This window comes from Maylandia zebra, linkage group LG17 (genome assembly GCF_041146795.1).
Source record: "Maylandia zebra isolate NMK-2024a linkage group LG17, Mzebra_GT3a, whole genome shotgun sequence".
In the NCBI taxonomy this organism is placed as follows: Eukaryota; Metazoa; Chordata; class Actinopteri; order Cichliformes; family Cichlidae; genus Maylandia; species Maylandia zebra.
This window is the reverse complement of record NC_135183.1, coordinates 16,289,832-16,310,242: the sequence shown is the minus strand read 5'-3', so window position 1 is coordinate 16,310,242 and position 20,411 is coordinate 16,289,832. Positions and strand designations below refer to the sequence as shown.

Here is a 20,411-nt window from a genome sequence, read left to right as displayed (position 1 = left end):
TCATTGCTGAAAGACTCCTCAAACCTATGATAGTAATAAGTTATGAAGGTGTCGACTATATCAGTGTCATATTGATAAGTCTGTTAACTTACACATAGGCCAAAAATAGTAGCTCTTTTCTGTTCTTAAACATAGCACGCAAACATTCGAACAGGTTTTTAATACTAAACTACTGTCCAACTTTTTTATTATTAATAATTTTATTATTTATTACAGACATTTATACGGCTACAAAGTTTTATCTGCCCTTGTAAAATCAGTCTTTCTGCTGGCACAACACTTATTTATAGTTACGGATGGCCACATGCTGCCAACGCCAACTCTGTCATGTAAATGCTTAGAATAAAACCTGGGTTAACTTAGCATGTTGTTATCCAGCTACGTGAAACAGTTGATTGCTGATGTTGTGATAAGTGAATCCAGATAACACTGGCATTAAAGTTACCTTGAGTTACCTTTACATGCTTCACCTTACAAGGCCCTGGCTTTGCCCTCACTTCACACACTTACACAGGAGTCTTTACATGAACAGTCATGTAAAAGATCGACTATCTATGTTTCTCTTGAATTTGATGCTGTGGGGGGGGTGTCATTGTGTATTTGAGCTAGAGAGAGGGAGAAAGAGTCCCTCCTCCTTGATAAGCTCTGTGATAAGCCACCTCATCTCACTTCAGCTGTCACATTCAGGAAGCATAGCCTCCAGAACTCTGTCGGTTCACTTGATCGGATAACATTCGTTTGGAGTTTTCCCCGATCATGACTCGGGCTTCTTTTCCCGTGTTTGTGTTGCTGGTGTTTGCGGTGAGTTCAGTGCTTTTTTTTTAATTTAAAAAGTAAAGAAGAAGACAAAAAAGAAAAAGCTATTTCACCACTTAACAAAACTGGTTTTGAAATGTCTTTGTTTATTTTTTGTTATCTGAATTCTGGAAGATGTTTCAGCAAATGAGTTGTTGCTATTATATAGAAACACAACATAATTTTCTCATCCAACTCACTGATAGTAGTTATAACTAGGTGTAATTGAAAATGTTTAGCCGTCATTGCATACTTGGCCGTGCATCTTCTACTTAGCACTCCCTTCTCTGGAAGCTTGAAGTATTCCATGTGAAAATTTTCTCTAGATGGAGTGATTGGGTGTGTTTCTCCTGTGATGCCAATACTTTACCAGCTAGAAAGCTGTTTACCGACTTACGTTAGATTAACTGGTGATTCTAATTTCAAAACATTAGATTAGAAAATGTAAAGGTCGAGCCATTTACATTAAAGTTACTTTCAGCTCCTTTCCACTTAGATTAATGAGAGGTATGACATACAGGGGTGTATGTGATGAAGTGTGCTGGTGTTGTTCCTATTATTTACTGCCATTGGTCAGTTGTGATGCTGATCCTGGACCAGTATTATAATGACAATATAGTTTTTAAAAACTATCACTAATAAACCAACATTAATAACATACGACATACAATGCAATGACAAGCCTGAATTAGCATTATTTTCATATCACAGGAACAACACAAACACGAGGATATCAGACATCAGATACACTTAAAATGTTTTTTTTTCTAGTTTTGGTTTCATTATCTTTTTGATGTCTGTTCAGGTTTCCTTGTCTGTCTCTCTGTTTAACCATTTAACATTACTTTAATGTTTTGACACTTTTGACACTCATATTGTTAATTGTGTAGTTTTGCACATATCGAAGGCAATACAAGTGATACTGAACGCATCATTGACATCAGGATGATTAAAACAGGGCAGAAGTCCTCTATATGTTTTCAAAGACAAACAGTCTGGCAAGGCTTTCTAACGTTGATCCTGACTAATAAAGAACAAGTCTGTGTAAACGTGAGAGCAAAAATAAACTATATCAATATAAAACTGGGTCCTAAGAGTGCTGACATATATTATCATTAATATGTCCCTGACAAATTTGAGGAGCTAGAAAAGTGAAGGACAAAAAAGAATGCGGCCAGCCTAAAAAAATATGTGCTGTACATGGACAGCATCTTAAAGCTATGTCTAAAGAAGTGGGAAAAACTGACGCAAGGCTTAGGAGAAGAATCTCACACTCCATTTGGTCCATCTATTGGTCACTGAAGCCTTTTCAGAAATGGTCCTAGTGGAAGGGTGGCTGTTAACAAGGCATTCTTAAAATAGGAAAACAGGGAGAAAAGGCTGAGATATTCCAACAGCGAGTGTCTACAGCCATGGTTAAACACGGTGGAAATTCTTGTCAAAATTGATGGAACTATGAAAACAGAACAGAAGTATAGCCAGGACCATCTGAGTGGCTTCATTTTTCTGTATGACAGTTATATTGTATAATTTTAGTGTACTGTCAGTACACTAAAAGGATACATGGATAGAAAAACCCACAGTGAATGATGAAATAATTGCCAGAAAAGTCAACTTTTTTGGAAAGTTGGAGAAATGGAGAGTTTATTGAACCATCTGACAAAACTGTTTAAATATTAATAAGATTTTAACTTCCATATATGACTTTTAATTTGTATTGTATTTGCTACATCTGGCATTTTTTAAAATTACTTAAAGTGTGTTGTGCCACTTTTTTTTTAGGTTTTTCAGGAGGGGGAAATCAAACTGATAATGTAGAAGTTTTGAAACTCACAAAAACTGTATGTATCAAATATGTCACACTAGGTATTAAGAGGTTAGAGACTTCAACATCATCTTGACAGAGAATGAGACAAAACGCAGTTAACAGGCAAAAGAGACAAGCATTGTTCTTGAAAACTACTTAAATTACAAGAAAGTTTGCCTAACAAAGTTAAAGAATAAAGGTGGTCATACTAAATATTAATTTGATTGCTAGAATCAAACAAACTCTAATTTTGCCCTAAATGTTATTGTCACGGTCTGCGGTGGCAGATCGTGTGAAGTGGAAAGAGAGTGGACCCAAATTAAAACTAACCGGGGCAAAACTAAACATGAGCAGATGAACTGATGATCCGACGAGGGACAAAGGGAAACTCACCCAATAAATACACAGCAGGATGATCAGGGAAGTGGAGGCAGCTGTGGAACGAGGAACCAATCAGACTTAACCAGACAAAATAAAACAGGAAACACAAAAGAATGAGACTAAACGAACAAGAAACTAAGAACTATTCATTTCAGGAAGCGAGGAAGCACCAGCAAATAGGATGACAGATCACTACAATAAAAGTAAACAAGGTCAAAAATGCCCAAAACATAAACTCTGGATCACAGACACTAAAGCTATTATGTAAGAGTATTGAAGTTTGTTGTGTTGTGTCTGTTGTGTTATAGCTCCAAGCTCTTGCTGTACAGAATCACAACTCTGGATCCAGTTTGGTAAGAAAAAAGAGAGAATGGGTTCTTCCTCCAAAGCCTCTTAAGGAAAATTTCGATTACACTAAAGAGAAGGCGATTGCTAAGGTAAGTCACTGATACTTAATTTCACTTTAATTCTGTCTCCTGATTATTAAGCATAAATGCCTGTCATAAACAAAAAATACCCATGTATCAGTGAAGTAATTCAATGTTTAACCATGACTTTTTAGTGCCACCAAGATGGTTTTTCTTCAGGTATCGCCTAACCTTTTCTGAAACATTTTATGTTATAGATAAAGCATCGACTGTAAGAAACCACTGGGCAATCAGTCCTCTGAACAATAGCATTAGCATTTCTAGGTGCTGGCTCAAAATAGGGATCCTATTGGATTTGGTTGTGCCAATTGTAAGAGGGCTTTCATGAAATATAAAGACTGTCTAATTGTTTGTGAAGGGATCTTTAAACCCCCATTATTTTCTTGCTTGCTGACAGTGATTTCAAATGCATTCAGATTATTATTTGAAAGTTATGCAACCAAAAACATATAGAAGAGAACACTGAAGAATTGTAATAAACTTATTACCTATAATTAGTGTGCATGTGTCAGCCATCATGCAGCCTGCTTTAGTTTTCCATACTTTCTTACTTTCTTTACTTTCTTTCTTTTATTTCCTTATTGTATTATTTAATTTAGTTTAGTTAGTTACTGTCTTGGAGCACCTGTGACCCCCTAATTTCCTTTATGTATTGAAATATTTTGATTTTGACTATTAGCATACTGTTTAAAAAATGTTTTATTATTTGACAATTTAACACCACCAGCTGTAAGAATAAGAATAAATCAGTTTCACACATAATAAGAATTCATGTTAAAAACAAATTATTTAAAGAAATAGACAACTTCAGTTTTTTGGTGCATATGTGGTGAAATAATGAAGTCTTCCACCTTGTGTTTCAGATTCGATCCGATCTTCAGTTTGGCTCAAATCTTCTCTACTCCCTGGAAGGTGTTGGGGCAAACCAATTTCCTTTCCATGTCTTTGTGGTTGACCAACATTCTGGTGATGTTCGTGTCACTAAATTGCTTGACAGGGAAGTGATCGATACTTACAACGTGAGTCCTCCTGTAGTTCTTCTTTGGTATGGAATAAGATTCAACAGCTGTCCTCAATACATTAAATATTAAGATAATTCAAAATGGACTGCCATTTATATACGCCTTTCCTCGTCTTAATGACCACCTCAGACTATAAAAAACATTAAGCAATACATTCATACAGTGCTTTAGTCTACATAGTTTAAGAATTATCTACAGCTGTGGTGGACGTTTACAAATACTCATCATCGGAATGAATGTCATGGTAATTTTGGGCCATTTCTTTGACCTCTTCTTTTTATGTACTCATGTGGTACATGTATTTTTGACTTTTGCTGCCATGATGCCAGGTCTCTCTTGGAAATTAGATTTTTAATCTCAATGAGATTTTTTTTTTTACCTGGTTAAATAAAGGACTAAAAAAAAAAATCCAATGTCAATCATTTTTCCAAATGATTGTACAGCATTTCGGCTGCACAGTCATTGTACAGGCTGACTGACTCATTAACTTCTCGTTAGTGAGTTAGTCATGATTGACTACAACAGGTAGTTTCTCTTTAACAGCATAAAAAGGATTTTTTTGAACCACTCACTGGATTCACTAAGAACTCAGAACAATGGTAAAGTCCAAGGAACTTAGTGAATAACTAAGGAGGAGAATTGCAGATCTACAAAAGTTAGGAAGGTCACCTCTCACCACTCTTAAACAACTACAGATTCCAAGGTCATCATCAAAATAATTATATACAAGTACAAGTTTTTGGATATGCCACCACTTTGCCAAGTTCTGGAAGAAGATCCAAGCTGTTACCCTCAGATGAGAGGACATTGGTTCAACAACAACAATCCAGGAACCTCTAACACTCAAGCCTGCCATAAACTGGAAACTGCTGGAACACCAGAGTCACTGTGCACAGTGAAGTGAGTTTTACATCACCATGGACTGAGAGGGTGCTGACCAAGAATGAAGCTCCTGCTCCAAAATCTACGACTTCAAAGTTTGACACAGATTTATATCTGCCCACATGATCAAGCCAAAATTGCGCTTTATTGCCGCAGACGAGACAAAGATTAGGCTATTCGGTCTTTCAAGCCCAGAAAACCCTGTACCAGCTTTTCAGCATGGTGATGATTGCACCATGTTCTGGAACTATTTGCTCCCAGTGCTGCTGATACATTGCACAAATGAATGTGGACTGTGCTTAAAAGCCTGTATATATAATTGGGACCACTTCAAAGAAATAATTAAAAGTTCCAAACGACCATGGCACTCATGCCTATGATGAATGCATGTAAACATGTGACCACAGCTGTCGACCATATCAATGGCCAATTAGAAACATGTTAAAGGTTACAGGATACCATTTCAGTCATAGTTGTGTAAAGAAAGATGAAGTGATGGCATTTTATAGAAAAGAAGAAAGACCAATTTTGCCATGTTAATATAACGTTCTACAAAGATATTTTTTCTGTTGCTCACTGTAATATATAGTATTTGCTCTGATATTAAATTGGTTTCACTAACCTTTGTCACCTAAACTTGTAAAATGCACCTTTACTGGTGGTAAATCCATACTGCAAGGCGTTGTAGTTTATGTCAAGCTAAATAACGAACAACAATGGTTACATTTCTATCTACTACTCTTTCAGTTGTCTGGTGTTGCTATGTACAAGAATGGCACAATTGCAGAAAAAAAAATTGACTTACGAATCAAGGTTGTAGATGAGAATGACAACTCTCCAGTATTTCCAGATGTTGAACCTGTTGAAGTAGATGAGCTCAGTCCTAAAGGTCAGTGGTGTGAATCTCATTCAAATTTGTAATGGTAGTGAGCGGTGTAAAACGAAATGATTGAATTATAAATTAAACAAAAAGGATTTTGATTTTTCTAGTGTTTGTGTAATTGAGTGATCAAATTGCTAAAGTCTTTCCAATGAGCTGCTGGAGGTTACAGACAGCCTGCGTTCTGCAGTTCATGTTATTTCACTATTATTATTATTTTATATTTATTTATTGTCTGATCTTGTAAATAACAATTTTCTGTTAACATTTGCTCATTATGTAAAAAGCATTATTTGGCACACAACAGTTAGGAGCTCTTCTTGACAAGTTTGTATCATTGTTTTAAAACCAGGGCAGGACACTGCACAATATCAATATGGAGAACAGAATGTCTGTTTTTCTCATGTACAGTGTCAATGAATGTGAAATTAAGTTTTGTTTAAAATTTAAAATTCAAATTAAATTGAGTTTTGTTTTGTTTTTTCATTTAATGCTACAGATACCTTGGTTACGACAGTCACTGCATTTGATGCTGATGAACCAGGAAATCTCAATTCTCAGATTGCTTATAGCATCATAGTTCAGAATCCAGCGGAAGATATGTTCTACATAGACAGACAAAGTGGATCCATCTTTGTTAAAAGGCCTGTTCTGGACAGAGAGGTATGAACTATGTATGTTTGACTATATGATTCAAGAAAGTTCTTTTAATAACATGGGATAGTGGTGAGATATATAACCACTATATATGGCTATATATAGGGGAGGGGGGGGGGGGGGGGGGAATAACTATTTATCAGAAAAAAAAATTTGTTTATACACTGGAGCATATAGTAAAAGAGCATATAGTAAAATCAGTGGCAGCTGAAGGGGCAGGTTTTATCAGTAAACCACAGTCGTCGACACAATTGAGCTTGTTTTTTATTTTGTGTTTCGATGGCCTGTCATATTCATTCCTCGATCTCTGTGTCCTCAGAAAGGGCCTTTAGAGACATTATTATGGAACAAGCTTACCAAGCCAGAGCAAACATCCAAGGGCAAATATTCTGGATACAGTAAAGGCAGAGGGTCCTTGTTACCCTATTTAACAAATCTGTCAACCTTTTGACCATTCCATAAATAAAAGTCTCTATTGTGTTTGTGTTAATGAAACTCAAATCCTTTAAGTAATTACAAGATAACAATGATTATTTTCATTCAGTCCATTCAGTTAGATACTATGACAAAAATGATGAATGAAACATCTTGATAACATCCCAAGTCTCTGTTCTAACTCCAGTATTGTACAAACTAGAGATGGACCGATCCGATATTACGTATCGGTATCGGTCCGATACTGACCTAAATTACTGGATCGGATATCGGAGAAAAATAAAAAAATGTAATCCGATCCATTAAATATCACGAAAGCACCTCACAAAACTTGCAACACGCCGTAACTCACCTCAGAACGTTAGCACGTCGGAGCAGTATGCATCACGTGATAGAGCGGCTGTGGCATGCGGGACCTGTGGTGGTCTGGATAGCATTTGGAGCTTCGCTAGCAACCCGGCATTTCATCTCCGACAAAGTTTTCCCGAGAGAAGTAAAGCAAGTGTGTAAGTCCATCTCTAACTGTTTGTAAAGCATTCCTGCTTTAAGCTTAACAAGCGACTGCCTCTCCTGCTGCTACTTCAATCATGAAACTGCTTAACGATCAGCTGATCGGCTTTTCTGTCGCGAGTCCGTGTCTCTAGTTTGCTTTTGGCCCACTTTGCACCAGAAAGAGGAAACCAGCGGCTGAACAACAGCAGCACGTTTAAGCTTGATCAGCTGTTGTTAGAATGTATTTAATATTACTTTCTACTCGAGGATCTTTTTCTACGTAGCTGACGCTGGTAACTGTGCAGGGACGGATCTAGCAAAGTTTAGCCAGGGGGGCCGATAGGGCATGAACAGGGAAAAGGGGGCACAAAGACATACTTTTCTTTCTTATTCTCATTTAAAATGTCTAGCTTTTAATAAATAATTATCTGACACCCAAAGTTTTAATTTGATGTAAAATGAATAGAAGTCAATTACTGTATATAGTAACTATTAAGTCTAATATATATACCCTAGTAAGCTATAGTACTTTTTCCTTTGGGAAGGCACCATCTGTGCAGTCTGCAATTCTGTTGAAGAAAGATGTTGAATCTATTTAATATTTCTTGAAAAATAATTGATTTCTGTGCATTTTTTTTCACACTGCATCAAATTAAGGTTGATTACGTCGATTAAGCATCATGAGGTGGAGCGTGAGGGGTGGTTCCCTATTTTTTAGTTATTTATTTTTGTTGTTGCTGGGAGTTGGAACCCTATTAGTTAGGTTGCTTAATATTTATGCTAAGTACTCTTTAAAATACCAGAATAGGGAGGATGGTGTAGGTCTAAGTTTATTAGATTGATCAGTATTGCTGAACTATGAAATATTTTTTTTTGCATACAGGTATAACAGAATAGCTTTAGTGTAGTTGTTGTTTTAAACTTGAGTATGAACTTATACAAAATGCAGCAAGATATTTAAAAAAAACAGTTTTGTTGATTAAAAAACACTATATCGGATTCATATCGGTATCGGCAGATATCCAAATTTATGATATCGGTATCGGTATCGGACATAAAAAAGTGGTATCGTGCCATCTCTAGTACAAACGTATTTGTTTAATGACTATTTTGATGTCTTTTAATTTCAGACATGTAGTAAGTACATTCTGACGATAAAAGGTCAAGATCGAAATGGACATCCAGAGGGAAACACCGGAACTACCACTATTACCATAAATATCCTTGATGTAAATGACAATCCTCCCAGACTGGAAAAAGATCAGGTACCTCTCTTCCTTATATTTCTCTATATTAACATATACAGCAGGGGAAATATTTATTTGACCACCTGCTGAATTTGTGATTTTGCCACATAGAGAGAAAAGTATTCATTTTTAACGTGGTTTCATTTTAATGGGAGAGGCAAAATATCAACCAAAAATCCAGAAAAAAAGAACATTACATAGAATTATGAATTGATTTATAATAATAATAATAATAATACATTTTATTTATAGGCGCCTTTCAGACCCTCAAGGTCACCTTACAGTAACACGTGAACAATAGCCAATTGCATGTCATTGCGTGAAATAACTATTTCGTTGGCTGAAATCAAAAAGTTATTTCAAATGGCACAGAAAACAAATAATGTGCAGGATAGGACTGACAGAACAGACTGAGGAGGCTCACACAACATGAGTGAGGATGTGACCAAGAACAGAGTGGCACAGACAGTATATACATAGGAGGAGATTAGGGCAAAGTGAACACATCCGGACACAGCTGAACTCTAATTTCATGTTATGCATTTCACTTACAGTATGAAGGAAGCATTGAGGAGAACACAGAACAAGTGGAGGTGATGAGAATCAAAGCAGAGGACCTGGATCTAAAAGGCACAGACAACTGGGAAGCTGTGTTTGAAATTGTCAAAGGCAATGAGGCTGGGTATTTCAGCATTAAAACAGACCCCAACACCAATGAAGGCATCTTAATGCTTGACAAGGTACAACCTTTTTAATTAAGAAGAAATTATGTGCTGTTACTCAGCTTTTTTACTATCTGGCAAATGCAAAGTCAAACTCTGTGGCAAATGGCCCTCTTATGAATGAGGTAAGGATCAGAACCTTGATCACTGCAGGGTGATGATTGTTTCCTATGGTTGACTATGCTGCCATTCACAAGAGTGCTATTCACATATATGAAGATTTGTTTTACTTTGGTTTCACATTTCATTACTTTGTTACAGAGTTATATAATGTCATTCCAATAATATGTTACTTTGGAACGCATTACACCCTACAATGTGAACTTAGACTCAAAGTATTCCAAAATTTGATAAGTGTCTCTTATCGATAAAGCTCGGAGTCGTTAAATTTTGCCTTCCAATATTTTAAGCTGTCATTGACTTGCTTATTCAGCTTGCGTCAAGTCCCTGTTGTACTACCCTGTAGTACTTGGCTGGAAGACAAAACTATTACCACTGTATGAGGTTTACTGGCCATTGCTATATGACTACTGCCCATTACTTTAACAATTTTTTTCAGAACATTCATAACACATAGCACAGGAGCATAATTTTGCAGGTTAGTTTATATAAAATCCATAATACCTTTTGTTTTACAAAAAGCAAAAATGCATCAACAATAGCAACACTCCAATTATAGATGCATATAAAACACTGTATTGTTTCTTATGTGTCATCAATCATTTTAATTATTTTTTGAGCTAAAAGATATGTTCTTGTATCCGTCATTTACAGGCTGTGGATTATGAGGATGTAAAGAACCTTGAACTAGGCTTAGCCGTCAGGAACAAGAATCCATTAGTTGGAAGTGGAGGCAGTGGAGCAAGTGCAGCATTTGGAGGCGGTGGTGGAGGTGGTGGTGGAGGTGGTGGTGGAGGTGGTGCCACTGGTGCCAGTGGTGCCAGTGGTGCCAGTGGAGCAAGTGGAGCAAGTGGAGCAAGTGGCGGAAGCAGTGGAAGATTTAAAACCTATCCTATCAAAATCAATGTGAAGAACCAGCCGGAGGGGCCACGATTTGATCCTAAAATCAAAGCTATTCCTGTCTCAGAGGAAGGGAAATCCTTTAACATTAAAAATGTTATTGCAAGCTACCCTGCAAAAGATGGGGATACTGGACAACCAGCTAAGGCAGTCAAGTCAGTCCACATACATATGTGTCAGCTTCTCTTTCTGTGCACAATAATAGTGATACTCATAACTGGTCTATTTCTGCTGTAGATATGCCAAAGGCTCAGACCCTGACAACTGGCTAACGATTGACCCAGAGACAGCTGAGATCAAACTGAACAAGATGCCTGACAGGGAATCTCCATACCTGGTCAATGGGACATATACTGCCAAAATACTCTGCATTTCAGATGGTACGGCATGAATGTTGAAGAACTCTCTGGAGAAATATCAACGCAAAAAAATAAATAAATAAATACTGGATTATATATGTTTGTTTCTGGTTTTACACCACAGACATGCCTGGTAAAACAGCCACTGGTACGATAGCCATCCAAGTGGAAGATTCTAATGACCACTGCCCCACCCTGACCAGCAATTTCCAGACTCTGTGCACCACAGCAAATGCTGTAATTGTGAATGCCAGTGATCAAGACGCATATCCTAATGGCCCCCCTTTTCACTTTGAGATTATCCCAGAAAACACAAAAGGGAAATGGAACGTGGAGCGTCTAAATGGTGAGATGATGATTTCAGTTTTTTTGGGGTGGTTTTTTTTTTTAGATGTAGTAGTTAAATAAAGAAAACAATGACAAAAGACAAAAAAAGGTCAATATACTAAAGTGTTGTTGTTGCTGTTGTTTGCTTTGTTTGTTTTACAAATTTTAAAATTTTATTTTGAGATAAAAATGTGGATTACAATCTGTCATATACACTCTAAGACTAAATCTATGAGTAATGCATATACATACTTATTTCACATTTTTCTGGTTTCTGACAGACACTACAGCTATCTTGCGGTCTCAGGAGGCTTTTTGGCCTGGTGTTTATGAAGTGGAATTTGTGGTGAAGGATCAGCAGGGACACGCCTGCCCTGAACCTCAGAGAATGACGGTCCAAGTTTGTACCTGCGAGAATGGAGTTGTGTGTGGAAACCAAGGCAGCAATGGTCGTGGTAGAAAAACAACATCATTAGGACCTGCGGGCATTGGGCTAATACTAGCGGGCCTACTACTGCTCTTGAGTAAGCATTATGTGATTTTTTTTTTTTATTTGAGAAATTTGATAAGATAAAAAAGGACAATGAAAGAATTATACTGATACTCGAACCATAACAAAATGTAACTCTCTTACCTAGAAATTTAAATAAAACACTTACTGACTACTTTATAGGTAGACTTGGTCAGCTTTTAATTATATAAATATATAATCAGCCAATCACATCACAACACCATCTATAGGGAATCTATGGAGAATAAAGGCAGGTTAGGAAAAGAGGCATAAACTGGTACTAGCAGGGTTTACCTAATAAACCCTGTGTCTCTCCCAATAGGAAATACATAGCCAAAAGTAATTACAGACCAAACTATTCTACACTTGCTACCAATAACTACAAAAATTAAACAGATTAGACTTTTGTAACAATTTAAAATCCCCCAAAGCTTACCAAAGCTTAAAGGAATCCCAGTAATTACATCTATTTTAGGGATTTTACACATTCTGAAAAACTGTTTCACCTTCTTTTGACCTCACACCACATTTGTAGCTTTAACTTTAAATAAAACTTTTTTTTTTACAGTCATTCCTCTGCTACTGTTCTTCTGCTTATGTGGATCTGCTGTAAAGTTTCCAGACCTCTTTAGTGACATGCCTGACTTTGAGACCAAGTCACACCTTATTAACTACCGCACCGAAGGGCCGGGAGAAAACACGGTGAGACTGCAACTACCTTAAGTGTTGAAAACGGGAATAATCTCGGCATCGATGATGATGTCTTTGTGAAAGCTCCTTCAAAGTGATTTTTAATCACAATAAAAAACTGTTCACTGTTCTAACAATTGTATGACTTTTATAGGAAGGGCCACTACTTGTGACTATTGGCACAGTTAAAAATGGAGCAATGGCACCAGCGGGAGGTTTTGGTTATGAGGCATCTCTCACTGACATTGATGGGATGAAATTTGGCACCTATCAAGGTGGTTTTTCAACTGACTACAGACAAGAAATGAGGGGTTTCACTGATTTCCATTCAGAGTTTGAGACCAGAGAATCAAGGCAAGGTGGATTTTTTGATAGCATTGCCCTGCCACGTCACTTCCTGGCACAGTATTACTCTCAGGTGAGAAATTAGCTGACAACTAAATGGACAACTAAATCCAATTAAATGGAAAGTTTTAACACTAAATGTGATATGTAGTAGCTTTACTAATGATGTTAGGTGAACACACGTGTTAATGTTGCAACTAATAATGTTTATGTGGATATTATTCACTTTTTATTGGCTGTCACTGTCGTCAATAAATATGTCTTTCGTTATTTTTAAAGTGTATTGATTTTTTTATTGATTGATTTTTTTTTTATACAGAAGACAGTCAGCGGAGAGGACAACCTTGGCGTGAAGGATGGTTTGTTGGTGTATGATTATGAGGGCCAAGGGTCCTCTGCTGGCTCAGTAGGCTGCTGTAGCCTTTTGGAGTCAGACAATGACCTTCAGTTTCTTGATGACCTTGGACCAAAGTTTAAGACTCTCGCAGAGGTGTGCAGTGGCAAGACAATTTCTTGTGATGACAAACAAGCGCTACCCATTACCCCTAATGCCTACATCAATACTCAAACCTCAGTATCAAGTTTGATGAGTGCACAAAAGCTCTCCCCTCCACCCAAACTGGAGCCTGCCATCTCCAAAGTGGAGCAGAGTGTGGTCAGGAAGACAACGGAGCACTCTGAAATTGTAAAGGAAAGTACAGCCAAGGTGAAGGAAGAGATGAACACAATGAAAACAGGGTTAGCAAATCAAGGCCAGATGCTCCTAATGCAGCAGCAGCAGCAGCCTGTGTACTACACCACCACTCCTGTGTTGCAGCCAATGCATTATGTAGTCCAGCCACAGGTCCACAACACTGTGCTGCTGGCTGAGGCACCAACCACCAACCTTCAAGGCATGGTACTGGTTAACAACACACAGTCTGGACCTGCCCAAGGAGTATTCGTTCAAGGGCAGACACTAATGTCCAGTGGACAAGCCCAGGGCCCTGCAATGGTGCTGGTGGAGAATGGTGACACCCATAGTTGGAGTGATGGCCTGATCCAAGCTGGGAGCTTGTCTGGGTCCCAGACCATGATGGTTGTCAAAGGCAAGGCCCCTTCAGGGTCAACGAAAGTGCTAAAGGGGAGCCCGGGTCGTCTTGTTCAGGGAAGTACTCTACTGTCAGAAGGGGTCTCAGGATCTAAGAAAGTGCTGACAGTTGGAGTGCCAACTATGACCAAAGAGCAGCTGGTTCAAGAGGGAGGTCTTTCAAAGAAGAGTGAGGTCTTTGGCTCTGAAAAGGTCATCTACAGCAGGAGCAGCCAATCTACTGCCTTAAAGGCAAATCAGTAGAGCATTCACTGTAGTGACCCACCTACTGGTTTTTAAGGTGACAAGAGAAAATCATTAAATGGCAGATGAATTCCTGGACAACAGACGACCCTTTTTAGTTTCAAAATAGTGCATTACTCTTATGCTTTCAGTATTTTCATGGGAAGCCTGTAAGAGCAAATGGTGGTGGTGAAGGGTGGTGGCGTGCGCGTGCGTGTGTGTGTGTGTGTGTGTGTGTGTGTGTGTGTGTGTGTGTGTGTGTGTGTGTGTGTGTGTGTGTGTGTGTGTGTGGAGGGATATGCAGCTTGTGCAGCTTTTCCTGGATGAAATGTAATCATTTCACAGATTAAAGGATACCCTTATTACATTTTAGTAGATGTTGCACTTTGAAATGTTGCTACTATCAAGCAAAACTTAGACCTGTGGGAATAATCAAACCATTCAGTAATCCATAATCTCCTTTGGATGGTGCATTTATGTCATTGAAGAGATCACTTTCACATTACTCATCACATCATAAAGCTGATAAATCAGAATGTGTTTTTCCAATTGGAATGAACTTTGCCTCTAAGAAGACAAGTGGACTCAAATCATGACAACAAAATGCTCACTACAATATCAGGACATCATCTTCTCATGTAACTATCAACTTTACCTGCTCTTCTTTGTTCTCAAGTTAACACTGTATTATGTGTGTGGGTATAATTGGTATCAATTGTTACATTCTCATGTTATATTTTAGGTCATCACTGCTCTCATTGTCTTGTTTTATTTTTATACCTATATACAATCTGTGTGTTTTTACACTAATAAAATAAAAACATTAAAGTCTTTTAGCTCATTGAATTTGATTGTTATTGCTCAGCCTAGACTGATGGGTACTGCAGAATGAACAACCCAATTTTGTGAACACAACTCAAGAATGATGTGATGTGGCATTTAGAAAACCATAGGTGCGTCTACTAAAAGTCTCAGACAAGTTCATATCTTGCCGACAGAGGTCAAGTTTTCTGAAAATCTTGCGAATTTAACAATTTGATAAAGACGTCATCTATAAGTTTCAAATTGATACCATAAGTTGCATCTGTTAAAACTCGCAGATTTCATTTCTGAAAATCTGGTGCATGCTATAACTCAAGAAAAGTTATGATACCATAGGCATATCTACTAACAGTGAACTTGAATAATTTGGTGACCTTGACCTATCAAAGGTCAAATAGACCTTTGACAGATACAATCATGTGTGGTCATATATACCATCATGTCAATGCAGGCAACAATACACTGTGATTACAAGAGCTTTCAAACATTCATGCAAGGCTTAATAAAATAGGTTTGCTTCTGGTGATATAGGTATTTCTGGGCTGACCCCCCAGTCAGAGAATTATTTTTAAATCTTTGGGGTTTTCTATTACATTGGTAAGGATTTGTGGCTGCGTTGATATGTAAAACCTGGGGTGTTATGTGATTGTGAAGAATATTTTTGCCAATAAAAACATATAAAATTCTAAATTATGACCAGTGTTGTAGAGCGTATACTTTACAGGGAATTATGCCACCTTTCTGCTGGATGTGGTGATCCAGCCGATCACCAGGCGACAAGCAGGTGGGTTGATTACCACAGGTATGCATGGGAAAAAGGTGGAGTAAAAGTAAAGTGTGGTTAACTAATGTGCACACGTGCACACACACAAACACACAGGAGGACTGGTGGGCTATGACAGAACCCCCTTCTCCTAATGGGAACATGCTGGAAACCAACCATGTTTATCAATGTGGAGGCGGTGAAAGGCCCAGAGCATGGCCTTGTCCAGAGCAGCTGCCTGTGGACTCCAGGAATCTTCTCTTGTCCACAGTCCTCCTTACGATGTACACTGGGGGGCTACCAATGAGCTGGGCAGGTCAGGTGAGGTGAGATGGCGGCACAGGAGACTGGAAAGGGTGAGTTTTAACTGAGATACATGAAAAACACTTTGAATGCACATCTTGCATGACAGATTCAGCTGCACAGAGTCAGGGTTGATCAGAGCCTCTATTTTAAAAGGTCTAATAAGGTTAGGTGAGAGTTTGCATGATTCAGTGTGTAAGGGAACATACTTGATAGAGAGCCATACTTTGTGATCAGGTTAATAACGGGGTTCAGGAGTCCAACGATGATCTGCACATTGTTTATTTCACTCCTCGGTCTGAGCAGCCCGTGTCACCCTTAGAGTTGCTGACACCAGCTGAGATGGTGCTGAACTGACGACACAGAGCACTTACTTTCAATAGAAGAAAACAGGGGTGGCTAAGAGCCCCAGGATGATTTGAAGCATGAGTGTCCAGTGGGTGATGAAGTCAAAGAGTTGTAAGAATACTCTGTCCACACTAGCTGAGAGATGCAGGTCTGATAAGACTTGTTGCTGCAAGAAAGCCATTACTAAGACATCAGAATAAGACACAGAGGCTTGCCTGGGCGATGAAACACCGCCATGGACTGGAAGATGTTATTATGGACTGATGGAGCAAAATGTAAAACATGGAGGAGGAAGTGTGATGGTCTGGGCCTGTTTTGCTGGATCCAGGGTCGGTGACTTGTACAGAGTGATAGGCACCCTGAACCAGCTCCATGCAATACCTCTGGCATGTACCAAGTTGGTCAAGGGTTCATCCTACAGGAAGGTAATAACCCAGAACATAAGTCCAAGCTATGCCAGAACTACTTCAGGAAAAAAGAACAAGGTAAGCTTGAAAACAAAGAGTGGCCAGCACAGTCTCCAGACTTAAACCTCATCAAACTATGTTAACATTTTGTTTTTGTGGCCCGCAGTAAAGGTGTTTGCTGCCTGGCTGTGGTGCTCCTTGTTCGTTTGGGTCTCCTGAGTGACCAGAGACCAGAGAGACACTCTGAGCCAGAGAGACTGAAGTCCATGGCACCACGGAAAAAAGTGAAATTGAAATTGTAACAGGTTGATATAAAATTGTGAAAACTTGGCATCTTTGTCTTCCTTCTCATTATTAACCTAGCAAGGGCGAGTGGGGGATTTCTTTTTTTATTAGAGATTATGTATCGGAATTTCAGGAGCGGGACCACGTCTCCAAACACGCTCCCTCCAGTTGTCATCTATATAGGTTCCCCCAGTTCTGTAAGCTGTTCATTCTCGTTTACGTGCCCCACCCTCCCTCCCTCCTTGTTCTCAGTTCTTTAACTTCTTCATTTCTATTTAGTACATTGGGATCTGCCAGGCCCGGGAGCCGTCGCAGGTGGACGCGATGGAGGAGGCACACTTGCACACAGGAATTTTTTTCATCCCACATACAATTTGTTTACAAAATACCGATACTAGTTTAGGTCTGGTTGAAACACAAACCACTGGGTCAAAGACCCAGAATCATCACACTTATGCTTCAGCCAGCTACACAAAGGGTTTGCTTTCTTGCCTCTTTTATTAGTTTTTTTTCTGCTTTGCTATATCAGTGTTAGTCCCTATGAGACCATTGATTCTTGCAGCATTAAGTGTTGTGATTTTTTGATTCAAGTGAAGTGCTTTTTGAACTTTTTGAAAGCAACTGACTCACATAGTTATGTTGATATCCCAGTCTCAATAAACATATTCCGCAATGCTTCCGCTTGTTTGTGATGCTCCTACGAACTGACCAGTAGCCATCAGGTTGCTGTTAGAAGCACTGCATTAAAGAAGAAATAAAATAAAATGTAAAAAATAAAAAAAAGAGAAAAGCACTGTGTGTTTTGTTTTTTGTTTTGTTTTCTACAAACAAAAAAACAGTCATATTCAAAGTAATCTCAAATTAGACTCTTGCACTTTCTCCCAATGTTTCCTGACATGATGATGCACTTGCCATCTGCTGGCATAATGCAACACAACAAGAAAAAAAAAATAGAAACTAGACTTCACATTAACCGTGGACTATTGTTTGACGCACACAAAAACAAAGAACTAAAAAAAACTAAGCACGTTTTCTCGATTATTTTAGTTGATTTTAATTCGTTTCGGGAACGCTCAATACAGTTTCAGTTAGTTTTCCTTTTTTTACAAACCCTTGTTTGTATTTATTTGAGTTAAAAAAAAATGTTTATTTAGTTCTAGTTATTTTGTTGTTTTTCATTAATGATAATAACCTTACTAGTCAAAACTTGAATCCTACAGTGCCACCTTGCCAGGTTGAAGACAGGTTAAAGCTTAAGCCCCCTCCCCAGAACAAACCATACATGCATCAATCATCTAACCTTAATCGATATTTCTATTATCATGACAAAGATATTCTATTTACTACTTCTAATGATTTTATTCAAATATAGAAGTTAGTTCACAATGATAAAAATACCAAACAAAAGACTGTCAAACTCTCCTTTGTTTTTTAAGTACTTGGTAAGCTTTCAGTTCCACCCTAATATAGAAAGACTTGGAATTTGCCACTTCATGTTTGACGCTCTGTACCTCCAATATAGTGGCAACCTGGAGCAGAACAGCCTCCCAACATTCCAGCCGGATGAAGGCTAATGAAGCGTTGAAGCTTTCCATCCAATTGGTTTGGGAAAAATGTTCATTTCTCAATGCATATGTGAGAAATTAACATTTGTTTTTTGTGGTCTATTCATCGAATTTATTTATTAATGTGTAATTACTAAAATTCGTACTTTTGTTACGTCCTGCAAGGCAGATTATGTAGAGAAGAGAGTGTGGACCCAAGAGCAGACACTGAAGACTGACTTACTGAGAGAGAGCTTTATTTACAGTAGGAGGCAACATACAAACAAGAGAAGAGAATGGCCATAACTTAAACTAAGAAAAACCTAAACTAGGAATGCTAACAAAAAGATGCAACCAGAGACAAAGATCTAGGAAAAACCTGAAACCTGGAGGGAACAACAGCAGGACGAACGCAGATGAAACACATCAACTCCGAAAGTTGGTGGATGATATCACTCTCATTGGTTTGATCCAGAATGATGACAGTCCGCATACAGACAGGAGGTGGACCAGATGTTGCACTGGTGCAGGCAGAACTACATAGAGCTGAACCAGTTCAAGACTGTGGAGATGAAGGTGGACGTTTGGATGACCAAATGATTCCTGCAGCTAGTGAGTCAGTGATGTAGCTCTCTATTGCCTCTCTCTCAGGCTTTAGAAAGTCTATACAGCCGACTGGTGGGCAATAGAGCACCAGGAAATAAGTTAATACTGCAGTCATTGGGACGGTGAGGCAGAGGAGAAAGATTCAGTAATGGAAATACTGGGCATAGTGGACCGCAGACAGGTTTTGTAACACCAGGTACTGCAACCAGAAACGCAATTCTTAGCCCAATCGATTTGCAGATTATGATGGCTAAGCCAGGGACAGCCGAGAACCAATGGAGTACCAGGGGCATGGAACAAAAACAGGTTGACCTCCTCCACATGATTGAAGGACACAGGCTCTGAGCAAGAGTCTCAGAGCCTTTGATCAGCACAGCGCACGAGTGAGTGTGGGTCATATACAGTAATTTTTCTTGGCAGGTAAGACCAGGCAGGGAAACATCTTGAGTGGTGAACCCTAGTATCCCCACAGTTACTGACAGGCAGACTCTTTTGGCTGCGACGGGCAAGTATCAATTTAGTGTCCTCTTTTCCCACAACAGAAACACTCACCCGCCAGCAGTCTTCTCCCCCGGTTGGAATGGGATAGCGTAGCTGGTCCGAGCTGCATCGCCTGCTCCTCCCCGTCAGTTTTGAGTACCACCTGAGCCCATTTTAGCGCTTGTCCCATCAGCAGCTCCACCATGAATGAAACCTTGGCACTGTCTGAGGAAAAGGTGCGATTCTGCTGCCTAAAAACAAGCGCACGTTGGGTGAGAAATCCCCCACTTTTCTCCAACTCTACCGAAAACTTATCTGGTGTCTGCAGGTGCTGCTACCACGGAACAGGGGGAGGAGAGGGAGGAAGAGGACAGGAGGCAGCAACATGTAGCGTTGATGGTGGAGGTGAACAAATTCCAACATTGGAGCACTGGGTCTGAAACACACCTTAAAACTCTAAACATTTTCTCATGGAGATGCAGTTGGCAAGAACGGGGCCCAAATGCAGGAATTTCTGATCCAAGACAATACATTTATTTAC

The 20,411-nt window shown here is 38.9% G+C and overlaps 1 protein-coding gene across 2 annotated transcripts; it reads left to right on the top strand.

Annotated features, from left to right (window-relative positions):
• The first annotated feature begins 664 nt into the window (after nucleotides 1-664).
• On the top strand, nucleotides 665-15,148 carry LOC101475702 (desmoglein-2.1). Of its 2 annotated transcripts, none has more exons than XM_076875750.1 (14): nucleotides 665-801; nucleotides 3,292-3,420; nucleotides 4,275-4,430; nucleotides 6,063-6,204; nucleotides 6,695-6,858; nucleotides 8,910-9,044; nucleotides 9,581-9,766; nucleotides 10,523-10,923; nucleotides 11,006-11,148; nucleotides 11,252-11,473; nucleotides 11,736-11,978; nucleotides 12,534-12,667; nucleotides 12,810-13,073; nucleotides 13,323-15,148. In XM_076875750.1, exons 1-14 carry the CDS (start codon nucleotides 757-759, stop codon nucleotides 14,331-14,333), a joined length of 3,375 nt encoding a protein of 1,124 aa, XP_076731865.1. In that variant the 5' UTR covers nucleotides 665-756; the 3' UTR covers nucleotides 14,334-15,148. The 2 variants fall into 2 exon arrangements, with proteins under 2 accessions (XP_076731865.1, XP_004565013.2); XM_004564956.4 differs by having other exon boundaries at nucleotides 13,320-15,148.
• The last annotated feature ends 5,263 nt before the right edge of the window (nucleotides 15,149-20,411 follow it).

Bases quoted from the DNA above. Each gene is read 5' to 3' on its own strand.
- LOC101475702 (XM_004564956.4), top strand. From the start codon at position 757: ATGACTCGGGCTTCTTTTCCCGTGTTTGTGTTGCTGGTGTTTGCG. The intron at 9,045-9,580 runs GTACCTCTCTTC...TTTCACTTACAG, and splicing joins CCAGACTGGAAAAAGATCAG to TATGAAGGAAGCATTGAGGA. The intron at 9,767-10,522 runs GTACAACCTTTT...CGTCATTTACAG, and splicing joins GCATCTTAATGCTTGACAAG to GCTGTGGATTATGAGGATGT.